The following is a 13,556-nucleotide window of genomic DNA, read 5'->3' as shown; positions in this document are numbered from 1 at the left end:
GATTCGCCTTCGGTTGGGAGTTTCGGTGTCGTCATCTTCTCTTCGCTACTTTTCTTATCCTTGCTATCCTCTTTACTCTCAGTCGGAAGTGTCGGGGTCGTCATATTCTCCTCGCTACTTTCTTTATTTTCACTATTTTCGTTACTGTTTAATTCGCTGCTTTCTTTACTTCTGCTGTCTTCTTTGCTTCCAGGTTCACTGTTTTCTTTACTGTTTTTATTTTCTTTGCTTTCTTGTTTGCTTATTTTGGTTGTTGTTTCTATTTCTTTTGAGTTTTTCTCCTTTGGATTTTTGTGGTTTTCTTCACTGCTGCTACTACTGGAGTTGCTGCTTTCATTACTATTTTTATGTTTTTCTTTGTGATCGTGTTTGTGTTTATTTTTATTATTATTTTTATTGTGTGTTTCTTTCGATTTATTGTTTCCATGGTGATGGTTTTTTTCTTTACTTTCTTTACTATTGTGTCTGTGGTGTCTTTCAAGTGAATTTCTTCCTTTCTTTGTTGTTTTTCTTGATGAAACCGTTGTAGATTCTGAAATTATAAATTCTTCTAAATTTTTGTTATTTTTTTCTAGATTTTTGTTTAAATTTATATTTTATTTTACCATCCGTATCTTTAGTTTCCGGTTACTTACACTTTTTCAATTTTATTAATCTTGTTAAACTTTTAAGTATTGTGTTTGTAGGTGTGTTTCTGTTTTTACGACTGTTATTATAGGTCAATTTTTATTAGATATATATGTTACATTTTTGCAACTTATTTACTTTTTATTTTATTACAAAAAGGAATATCGAATGTCTTTATAAAATTGGTTATAAATTAATAAAATTTAATAAAATAAGAAGAGTTACTAATTATTTTATCTATTTTCTTATTTGTTAGTATTGTAATTTTAAAACTAATTTTAATTTATTATAATCTTACATTATTTTACAATTTAAAATATGATTTTATGTAATACATAGAGTAGTACGATTTGTAATTCTGATTAAGTAATTAATTATTCATATTAATGTAGCCTGATTATATCGATTTTTCAGTTACATATCCAAGAATCAAACTGACGGGCTAATTGTAAGAATAAAATAATTATGAATTATCTTGTTCATCTTGTGAGCGCGAATCTTATATGGACATGATATTACCACAAAATAAAAATGAAATAAGAAATAAATGTGTCAAAAGCAGACTTAAATTAAAGAAAGAAGAGCTAAAATGTTTTTACGATGTAATCAGATTACATGTAAATTATTAGAGAAAAATAATATTTTATAAATATCGAGCTAAGTATTTTTAGAAAAGGAGGAACATAATTCACCATTTTTTTTATTTAAAGAGACAAACGTTGTAATTAATATTAGTTGTACGGCTGGTGCAGTATATATTATAAGAAAAGAATCTCTCTCTGATTAATTTTCAGACTTTTAAAGTATACTAAACAAATAAAAATTTATATTACAATGCACTTCGTTGTGTAAAGAACTAAATAACTTGAAAATGAACAACATGATAAACCCATCGGGCCAATAACGCTACTCATTCTAGATTTATACTTTAACAGAAAGGTACGATAGAATAGAGACGATCGAAGTATCGTATTGAACGTAGAACCATCCATTTTTATCTGTTAGGTCTACTATTGAGATCTGATATCAGCTGTATTTTTACGGCACCTATTAGCTTCTGCACTTTTAGATTCATTACTTTCAATTACATTCCTAAGGATTCGAGCACATCTGCTTTATTTGATCCCATATCATCCCACTGTGTTGCACGAAAACTCGTATACCTAATACAAATTTTCCGAACGAAGGCGAAGGCATCTGTAATATTTCTTTTTGTCCGTGGGATGCGGTATAAACCCTTCCCGTTGATTTGACTACTTCCGGAGTTCAGTGATATGTCGTGTGAATCTGACCCTTCCCACGTATTACGTTCGGCTGCATTTTGAGGCTGGTGTTCCTCAAATTCTCTCGAATATTTAAAATTGAATGTTTCCGAGAAACATATTTTAGGTGTCTCTAATATGCTTATTGTATTTACTGAATTGTTGATAAATAAATTACCTTTTAACCATTCATATTTCATGCATTCCGGTCTTCCACTTTTCTGAGGTTTCGTGCAGGTTCCATATGCATATGAGAAAACTTTGCCAAATTCGCACTTGCGCGATAACTGGCGAAATTTAGGCGACCAACGGTTATTCCCATCTTTGATGCATTCATAATATTTTGTACAATCGTGTGCATCGGCATAGATGCCTGATCTAGTACATCTGAATTGATTATAAGATGGACGAGAGAACTGTGGTTGTCGAAAATTTATATTCCACGGTAATAATCCTCTGATCTGATTATACGCGTCTAAAACATAAATTAGAATATGCAGGGTTGGGAAAGTTACTTTATAAAAGTATCTAGTTACAGTTACAGTTTTTTCGCTAAAAATGTAACTAGTTACAGTTACAAGTTACTAATTCTGAAAAGTAACGCGTTACAGTTACACAAAAAGTAACGAATCGTTACTTTGCAGTTACTTTCTTGCAATGAAAATAAATATATTAAATCTGTAGTTGAATTATAATATAAAGTGTCGATAAAGCCCGGATAGCACAAAGTATTGGCGCAGTATTGTGAAATAATGTTAATGCAATACCGTGCAATTATTGATACGTAACATTGGCGTTACATTAGCCTTTATTCTATATTCAATATTACAATTTTATTGGGCAATCTTCCTGTACAGTCTAATATAGTTTGTCAGCCAATTTTTATATTTAGCAGTTATACGTATAATTTATATTTCAAAATTTGTATTTTTATTCCATTGACGTGTGTAAGTTTCATGATCAGGGCATACACATTTAGCGTAGACATCTGCGGGATGCGAAACGAAGAAGATTGCTTTTTGGTTCGTGTCGCTACGTCGATTTTTCGCCGAGTTATAGCGTTTTAAAAATCGGGCGCGCGCGCACCATTCATAAGTGAAGGCCGCGCGAGTTTTACGCGAGTAGTACGCGAGGGTACTACGTCCCCAAAAAACTGGCATAAAAACATACGAGGCACATCTGTTCGATAGTAAACACCGCCACGCCAGACACCGCGCGAGACGCCGCGTATACGCGCCGTCTGCTGCTATTGAATGAGGATTAAGATCGCGAGTCGATATAATCGTCAATAACTTCGCACAGAAAAATCGTAACGAGATGATCTTGATCTCGTTGGAAAGCTAAGATTTCAGCGCTTCTAACGAGATAAGAATCGCTTATCTCGGATCATTAGTGTACGAGATTTCATTAATTAATTACAAAAATAAAATTGATTTTGTCCCGAGATCGAGATCGCGAGTCGATATAATCGTCATTATCTCCGCACAGAAAAATCGTAGCAAGATGATCCTGGTCTCGTTGGAAAGCTAAGATTTCAGCGCTTCTAACGAGATAAGAATCGCTTATCTCGGATCATTAGTTTATGAGGCATTATTGATAAATTCCGAGAAAACTGATTTTGTCCCAAGATCGAGATTGTGAAATAATCTTTCGATTGGATGAATCTCTCTCACGTCGCGCATTAAATAGCAAACCTAATTTATGTTCACCCAATATTTATTTTTCTAAATATATGTAATTGCACGGTTTTTTGTTGATAATCCCCTCCTCGGGTACTACCTTGTCGTGGTGGAGGGGCTTGAGTACCCCGAAGAGTTACTCTCTAACAATCAATCAGTGCATTATCACTGAATCAGTGAATATTCACTGTTTTCAGTGATAATCCATTGATTGATTTTAGAGAGTACATACTCTAAAGACGGGACAACCAAAGGTACCCATTGCACTATTTAGGCCCGATTTTTCATTTTCTAATAAACTGTTGATCACGGTTTAATCGATTCTGTCCTTTCTTAAGCCCACTTTACACGATCTATAATTCGCAACAGAATTCGAGACAGAATTCTATTTTAAAATTTTTATGTATCGTGTAATACAGAAAACATTTGAACAATCAGAATTATAATTATAATGCTCCAATTTTGTAAATAGAAAAGATGCATCAAATATGTGTAGTGCATGAAAATGCGTGATTGATTAATTGTATCTGGTCTAATGAAAAACCTTAAGCATTGATTGCTGTGAGTATTTGTGTCCAATCGGCAGGGAAAACGGACCTCATCCATATGTAAATGTTATAACCTACAATAATCTAATCTACAAACATATGTCAATTTAATATATGAAATTATAAAATAAAATTCTATCTTGAATTCTGTCGCGAATTATAGATCGTGTAAAGTGGGCTTTAGATAATAATATAGAAAAGGATAGAGAATCGAGGAACTTGCATATTAACAGTTAACCAGAAAATGATAAACCAGCCTAACACTCTCTGAAAGTTAATCGGTGGATTATTACTGAAAATAACGAATCGATTCACTGTTTTCAGTGATAATCCACCGATTGACTTTTAGAGAGCACATTTTCGCAACTTTAAACGAATCGCAACCGTGCGCGGCGATTCATCGTATCGCGTCGCGTTCGGGAGTGCCGTTTGTGTAATTGGACTAAAGACTTTCAAAGTGTAAAATCGCGCGAACGATCTTTGTGTTTTCGCGAGTGTGCCAGAAGACAACCTGAGTGGAGGAGGAGGTCGAGGAAAGGCATCAGGCACCGGCGGAGCAACTTTAGGGTAAATATTTTTTTATTTCGTATAAAATTAATCTTCCTCTTGTTTATTTTTAATAATTTAAAAATTATTTTCTTTAATATTGGTTTTCTTGACTACTCTGTTCTAATGTGAATTTTATAATTGTATGTTACAGAAAACAACGAAGTTAAACTCCGCTGCTGCGCATCGGGTCGGTGAGTCGGAATCTTTTTTATTACGGCAACGAATATACATATACACACTGTAAAAAAATTACATGTTAAATTACAAATATCAAAGTGAGTAATGTTGGGACCATCTATTATTAAAAGTGTATATTTACATACGTCAGTAAATTTACTCCTTGTAATTAAAATTATTATATTTTATAATAATTTTAATTACAAGGAGTAAATTTACTGACGTATGTAAATATACATTATAATAAGTAAACTGCTTGCTTTTGATTGTGTAAATTTTATATTTTTTGGTAATTTTTCATCATGTATAAACGAGTATTTACACAACAAAGTGTAAAAATTTTTTTGTTGCAAAAGTATATACATTTATATATTTCCCTTATTAAAGTGTAATCGCTATAATACTTATTATGTATGTAATTTTACATACTTTTTTACAGTGCATTTTGTAGTTCATAGATTGTAGATCGTAAATTATCTTGTATATTCGTTGCCTTAAAATGGATAGGTTTCAAATGATAATGGCAAGTAAATGAAATATGGCGAATATTAATGATGTATTCGAGCTAATCTCTTGTAGCCTATTCATTTTCATTAATGATTGATGTAGAAAGTAAAATAATATGACGTGAGATTCTAATATATTTTGTCAAAAACCCTGAAATTTTAACTTATTTAAATATTTTATTTGCGGTTATTAATTTATTATAATATGCAATTATAATATCGGTTGGAATCGTGAAAGAAGTTTCGTTTTTCTGGATCTCACATCATTTATTCTTTGTATGTGTGTATGTACCTATGTGATATACGTACTTTCAAGATGCGTCTCGCATGAATACATGCATAGTCGCACGCATCTTTGTATTTTCGCGGTCGGTTTTCGCGATCGGTTTTTCAGGAAAAATGTTCAATTAATTATTAATTAAGTATTTAATTTTATCCGTATTATAAATTTAAATTTATCGAGGAATATGATTAAAATCACTCTAACGCGAAGTAAATTTTTTTCTATATCATACGTGAATTTCGAATTCAAAGATAAGTTACGAAGAGATGATCAATATTTTTGAACAAATAACGGAAGTAAAAATAAACTTGATTCGTATATACAGTAAAGTTTTTTTAATTAATATTCTTCTTTGATTAACCTCTTGTGGTCATGCATTTTGCGATACGATCGACACTCGTATATTCGAACCGTACGAAATATTTGTCGGTGACAATAACTGACTATGGAAGGAGCTTTCTTCCTTCCTGATCTCTGGTCAAAATGACCAGATTGTATGGCCGGGAGCAACGAAAGGTATGTCCAATCTGGCCCAACGAAGGACTAAATACGTCGAGGTAAGTGGTCAATATTGGCCACTCTGATGGAGTACCTAAGTAAGGTGCTGTACGAAGTATAGTTTGTATACTTTGATTTCTTTTGAGTTGTCACAATTCGGGTGGGTTATGCTTCTATATACATATATTCTCGCATATGTGCGAGAGTGAAACCCCTATTAAATCCCGCGAGCGCGTTAAACCCCAAGTCACACCCCTCGAAAATCGCGTCGCGGTTAATTAAAGGTTTATTATGTTGAAACACGGGTAGGTAGAAATTGGATAAGTAGGTCTATAGATCGGAATACGGGTAGGTAGGAATTCGGATAGTCAGGGATAGTGGGACATGATTCGATAGTTTAAAAAATTGCATATATGTATAACGTCGAGAGAAATATTGTGTGTATTGTACAGATATTTTAATTTTAAATTTATAATGTCATTATTTCTTTTATAATATTGTATGTGTATTGTAAAGTAAGTTATAAGAAAAATGAAATAAATAATAAAAATGTAAGAAATCAAATTATAAAGAAAAGAGGACCGTCGATTAAACGCGGCGGGGGTGGTGGAGGGCCTCATATTTTTGCAATGCACTTTCAATGTAAACACAGTACCGTGCAATTAGTGATATGTAACATCGACGTTACATTAGCATTTATTCTATACTCAATATTACAATTTTATTGGGCAATCTTGCTAATACAATCAATCCAATATTAAATAAGCGTCTAGGTACAATATTAGTAGTATATTTGCATTTATTTTATGACCAATATTGATGTTATATTGGGGACATATTGGCCAATTCACTACCAACATAATCAATGTTTAACCAATGTTAGCCAATGTACATCCAATGAATTGTGCTTCTAGGGAGGCGCTTATACGCAAAGGCAAGGCCTAAGCGATTAAGTGAAGGTTTAAAAAATATATAAAGTAACTATTAATGTAACTATTAAATTAGTTATTAGTTATCGAAAAAATGTAACTGACTTAAGTTACAGTTACAGATGGAGAAAAAGTAACAAAGTTAAGTTAAAGTTGCCAAAAAGAAGTAACTGTAACTGTAACTTCGTTACAAGTAACAAGTTACTTCCCAACCCTGAGAATATATAATAAAATAAAGGTCCATTTTCGTTCCTCGCACCAGTATGCGTCAGACTAATCGTATCTTTAGAGACCTTTACCGGCTTATCTTTACTTCCTTGTAAATTATCGAAAATATTTCAAATTCTTACCATTTGTTAAGTTATAGACTTTCTGTCGGTAGCTCGGATAATTCTCCGAGTTAAATTGACCGTGAGAAAAAGATAAAAATGCAATTAGAAGATAAGTAATCTCCTGCATTGTAGGAAGTTTAGTTCATCTGTAAGTGAGGAAAACTTTATGAAGTGGTACTTTATTACATTGTGTGATGGAAACAATATTATCTTTGAGGTGGAAAACCGATATATGAATTCACACATATTAGATTAAAATTACTGGGCTACCTCTTGCTCGGACCAAAAAGGTGTTTTCGTATTCCATATAATATTTTCTTTCTAATAAAATAATATCTTTAAAAAAACTGGATACTGTATACGAAGTTTCCATCTTGCAAGCGTTAATATTATAAAAATATGATTCGTATGAAATTACCGTAGGAGCAATTTTTATTAATCGCGTTTAAAATATTACGTGTGATAGAAAGAAAATGCCAAACGATACAACGAGAGTGAGTTACTTACTTCGCTGTCGAAGGTTTGAGGATCTCGTAACACCGAGATGATACCACAGTCTGTATCCTTTGAAGGTTTACAGAGTTATGACATTAAAAAATGCATATAATGAGTTTTAATATATACGTAGTTGTGGATGTATTGGATAAATATTGGATATGATATTGGCAAGTCAACAACCGGTTTCCAATTGAATAAATTCAAAGAAAACTCTGTAAGCATTCAGTTCAATGTGCAATTAAGTTTTACGTAGCACATGCGCCGTTATATCTTAACAGATAATTCTGTTATTGCCTCAAGAGATATCCCGAATATACACGTGATCGAGACATTACGTTAAACATAATGAAAGTTAGTAACAATGCGCGGCTGCCATTTTTTTACGTTCTAAAGAGAAAAGACAGGGTATTCTGCGCGGGATATTAGCTTTATTATCAGTCCATTTGTCAGAATACAGTTGACGATGCCTGTTCATTTTTTTAAATTACATTTGTGGGAATGCAACGTTTACAGATAATCTACAACGGTAGATGTTCTCAGGGCCGCAAGAAGACCAGCTTCAATACCGTTTGCCACTTGTCTCAATATTAGCTCACTCTACAATACGTTTTATGTACAAAGCATACAGCAAGCAGATGAAAGTAATTAGTTTTAGATCGTGGGTGTTTAAGCGGAGAAATTTCGAACGTCGTGTGTGAAGCACATAAAGTAAATAAAGAATTGGCTACATCGACACGTGTACGCCAATCTGTTCGAGTATTCGGAAGAAAAGCGTAAGATATGTGGAGATTCAGTTGCATTGTCCAAATATCATTATTTTAATTTAGGCTGACAATTCCGGCACAAGTCTAATTGATAAGACCAATGACATTTTCCTGGTTCATTTGTTCAAGGTTTGGCAATCCAAGATCCTCTGCGCTTCAATCTGCGTGATAGATAAATCAAATTTAATAGACCGTCAGTGACAATGCATATCGCTCTCAGAATTAGTCTAATAATTATTTGCCGTAATAAATACTTTGCAATACGTGAATGAATGTTGTATTTTGAATATCGCGTAATAATTTACGGTCGGCAACGTTACATGAAAATATGCGATAAAGTAAAATTAGTATAATCAAGAATTGCGCGAGGAGATTGCGTTTTTTAAATACAATAACAACTTTTCATGGTTTATTAAATTTTTTAATTAACTCCGCGGCTTCACAGTTCATACCTGAATAAACGAATATAATTTTAACAATTGTTCCAACGATGCACCTTGCGACGAACAATCCGTGCTACTTGATTTAATTCGCATATCTTGGCTCCTTTTACCTTGGCCCCATCCAGTAGAAAAGTTTAACTGAGCTTCACCACTCGCAATAAGGATTAAGAAAAGAAATGCTATAGCGAATAAGCCCACATGCATCTTACAGAACCTTAAAGAAATGTGTGTTACGTACATATTGTATTACTATGAATATCAATTATTGTGCCTCTGTATAAAAACATCGATATAAAAATACCGCGGCTCTCAGAAACATCGTGATGATTTGAATTTATAATATAAATGATCAATATTTATTTGTAAATATTTATTATTTACATTAAGTAATAAATATTTATATTATATCGTAATAATAAAATATTTTGAATATTTATACAGCTGACACCGTGGACGTGTTGTAATGAATATGCATGAGGCAGCATGCGTATATAAAACATATTCCAAACTAAAAAATATTTCTCGAAAGAAATCCGCAAATACGTTCATAATAATGCAACCAAATGTACAAATGATAGACTACGTGCACATTTTTATAACGAGGAAAAATTAATTAATTCTCTGTATCGTAGAAAAAGTGTCTTCGAAGAGTTGTTCATAAATTCACAAATTTTTAGCAGAGACACGTGATGAAAACTCGATCGTCAATAAAATAAAAATATGCTCTGTGGTCTCTTTTTTTTTTCTGTATCAATAACTGCGTTCGTTTCAAGCACTTTATTCGCGTGTCGAGCAGAACGTCAGTTCGTCGCAAACATTGCGAGCAGGTTTGATTGTTTGTAACGAGAGCCGCACTATTTCCATGGAAAATGAACAGCAAGTGAGAGAAAGAAAGGGGAAAAGAGAAACTCACATGGCAACACTTTCTTTTACGGATAGATGTACAGAATGGTATATTTTTCGTTAGAGATAACGTACGCAATACCGATGTGCAACAGACCTCGTTTACGTTTAAAAGGCCTCTAAGATGCGATTGCTGTTTATATACTGGACCCCTTGCTGCAACGCGCGCGCACATTACAACATCTCGATAGATTCGATCGCCCTTCCAAGAGGGATAATGAAATCTCTGCGCCGGCGTTAGGCGTTTCGTCTCGCGAGCCGTCCCGGAGATCATTTCTCGCGCGATCGCGAGACGGAAGTTGAAACGCCAATTGTGAGATGTAAGAGAGATTATGAACGACACGTTGCACGCAGATAAATTTGGAGATATACAATTCACTCTTTATAATTTTGGGCGATTGCGACCGTATCACCTCGCAGCTATTGATCGTTTTCTGTTTGCACACGCGTATGCCGTAATTAGTATATATTTAACAAATAACGTCGATGAAATTGCGGATTCTGTCATGTCGCGGCTTCATTAAAATGAATATTGGATATTTATTTGCTGTATTAGTGACGTCAGGTTGTGAAATTATGCAATTTTGATATGCCAGCTCTTTTTGTCTTCTGCAACAAGGAAAGTAATGATCCAACATAAAACAATGATAAAATGAATTAAAGGAGAATTTTTTATATAATATGGCACTTTGTTTTAGACAGCATCAGTTTTGAGAGTTGAAAAATTAATAAGAGACTTTGTTACAGAGTGGGAAGAAGGGGTTCGTCGCTGTTTATTTCATCCTTATTATTTTTCCCTCGATTAAAAGGAGAAAAAAGATAAGAGAAGCAAAAATTTCGGCGAACCTGATTTGCAATTCGCACACATTTGCGATATAATCCTTAGTATATTAATCAGATAGATTATCAGTGATAAAAAAATGTCTCGATATTATTTCAAAATGTTCAAACTTGATGCAATCAAAGCGCAAGCTATTTATACATTGTTTCACACCGCGTGATCAAAAGAGAGAAAATGACATCCATCAAAGTAAAATTAATCAAGTTCATGAATGATTCTTTCAAATTTCTTAATTGGGTATCAAAAACCATCGTGACAACAATTATTGAGCTACACACCTGTACAAATAAAGAGAAAGGGCATTTCAATTTTGCACGTTTCGCATTAACTTTACGGTAGGAGAAAAAAGGAGAACGATACAAATTTTGGTGCAATAGCGCGTCTTATTTTCACGGAAATGACGTCTATTTCTGTTTAAAATTATTTCGGCACGCAAATATCGTCATTGTGACGCTTACGTCCAAAGAAGCAAACTGTTTTGCTTGCGTCATTCGTTGCCAAATTAAATTAGCGCGTGCGACCGTGACACCCGAAGGCTTCCGACTAATTTGCTAACAAGAGACATGGCAGGATGCGAAGCCTCATCGATTACTTCATCAATCAATGACATTACATATCTAACAGAGTGTGTTGAATACGTGACGGTATCGCAGCGCGATCGTACGTGTCGTAATGTTCCGAAATTGCAATTCTTAAGAGATCTTCCTTTTGTGAGAATGCACGACATTAACGGAACGATTAAAGTAAAGGAAACGTATATGTATATTCGAATTTTACTTTATTGCTACAAAAAAGAAATTACACATAACGTTTTTCGAGCTAAAGGTGGATCGAAGATAAAGGATAATGGTGCGCTCATGCGTTGCCGTCGATTATCACATATTAAATGGTTCACGATAGTTCTTATTTTTCTAAATAATGTACAAGCTTGCGTACGCGCGCGCGCGCGCACATTATGTTTGTCGAGTGTGTGTGTATATATATATATATATTCTTGTATCTAATTATTTGAGTTTTTTTACAATATGTTTTTATTAAAGTGTAGAGTAATACAATAGTAAAAACCCAATTAGTTATTAAGATCGCGTGTCAAAAAATGCATGATCTTCCTTTATCTTAAAGGCAGTGTCGAGTAAACATTTATCAACAGCATTTACGAACTCTTAATACTCTATGATCTATTGTTCATCCCTGTGAATAACAGAAATGACAGTTTTACAGATGTATGAAACTGGTGAGGAATGATAATGTTAACTCTTATTTTCCCTTTTTTACAATGAAGTGACGATTATACAAATTTCATCTGGGCAAGTCTCTTCGAGGATCTTTTAACGAGTGAGTAAGAAAAAAAACGTTTTCCCCGCAGAAAAAATTAGAAAATTCTTATGCTCCTGTATACATGAGCTAATCTCGTTAACGGAATAATTAAAGAAAATCGAGCAATACTTAGCGTTAGTTGTATGCCCGACGGATTAATCTATTACAATTATTATACACTAATCTTTATCATATATAAACTTTATATTGAAGTAACATCTTTGAACAACGCTTGCCAAATATCGCCTCAATGTAAAAAGGAAGTGTACAGCACGGCAGTGCGCAAGAGTTAAATTTTCACATAGATAATCCTTATTGTATGGGTCTGTTGTATTTTGTCCATCTGTCGTCTGAATCGTTGTTCAATGGCAAGCCCTTAAATAGCTCGTAGACATTCCTAGAGGAACGTTCTGCAAAATCTGCTCCTCAACTCTTGAGATCACACGCGTCCGCCTAAAATTACCTTTCTTATCATATACATGTACGTTATACCTACACGAGTTGGATTTCACGATATGTATTAAGACTGCGCGGTACGTTGAGTTCTTTCCAACATTCAGTCAACAAAAGCAAATACTTATATCTACTACCGGCATTTCCTATAACCATCAAATTATATTTGATTGTGATTGCTTTTATGCTACGAGCAATTTTACATTTTAAGTATAAACACGCGATTTAACATTTCTCGGTTACTCGCGCGCTCTCGCACAGATTGAATTAATTATTAGAAATTTACCGAATATAATTATACATATATACAGATCTTGTCATATGATTCTGAAGAATTAGAGAATACTTTTAAAGGACGTCATAATACTTATTTTACTACAATTTTGCATGCTCACGACACGTATCAAAATATATTCGACAAACGGTTTCTTCATTGTATTTATCTTCTCATGAGTTATAAAAAATGGTGAAGATCTAAAAGGCGCACGAATAACCGAGGAATATTTGTCAAGTACGTCTCAACGTAACCACATGCAGGTAATACATATGTCACCTTTATTGTATAAGAACCTAAAACTAAGAGCATCCATTTACACACAAATACTTATCAACCGCAAGAAGAAACAGTGAAAATGACGATGTTATGAATTAGTACTATGATTAGTATTACAATGGTTAGTCAATGAGGAACAAAAAGAACAAATATGACGAAGAGATGTGCTATGTCGTTCCGATGCTATTTGCGTGATCCTACACCGGTACGAGTTATTATTTGCGAAATGAGGAGAAAGATCAACATCCAAAGCGCGCTATGGCACTCGATCTTCATGCATTCCCTTACGAAAAAGTAACGAAATAATTACTAGAAAATTACTATACATACGAGGCTTGTCCGTAAACTAATTGTAAGTATCGTTTAGGGAAAAAACACATCAAAACATTTTTTT

The 13,556-nt window shown here is 33.6% G+C and overlaps 1 protein-coding gene across 1 annotated transcript; it reads right to left on the bottom strand.

Moving 5' to 3' along the window:
- Positions 1-8,296: 8,296 nt before the first annotated feature.
- On the bottom strand, positions 8,297-10,183 carry LOC105564146 (hypertrehalosaemic prohormone-like). Its single transcript, XM_012016317.1, has 3 exons — positions 10,009-10,183; positions 9,105-9,309; positions 8,297-8,813 (listed from the first exon to the last, which is right to left on the bottom strand). Coding segments are annotated over exons 1-3 (252 nt in total). The 5' UTR covers positions 10,011-10,183; the 3' UTR covers positions 8,297-8,768.
- Positions 10,184-13,556: the final 3,373 nt, after the last annotated feature.

Source organism: Vollenhovia emeryi, unplaced genomic scaffold (genome assembly GCF_000949405.1).
Source record: "Vollenhovia emeryi isolate VEMERY1.0 unplaced genomic scaffold, V.emery_V1.0 DF939168.1, whole genome shotgun sequence".
NCBI classification, from domain to species: Eukaryota; Metazoa; Arthropoda; class Insecta; order Hymenoptera; family Formicidae; genus Vollenhovia; species Vollenhovia emeryi.
The sequence above is the reverse complement of the archived record's forward strand: the minus strand, read 5'-3'. Positions and strand labels throughout refer to the sequence as shown.

What these genes read in the sequence shown, in the direction of transcription:
- LOC105564146 (XM_012016317.1), bottom strand. An exon ending in AATTATATTCGTTTATTCAG is followed by an intron (nt 8,814 to 9,104) that starts GTATGAACTGTG and finishes TCTATCACGCAG; the next exon opens with ATTGAAGCGCAGAGGATCTT.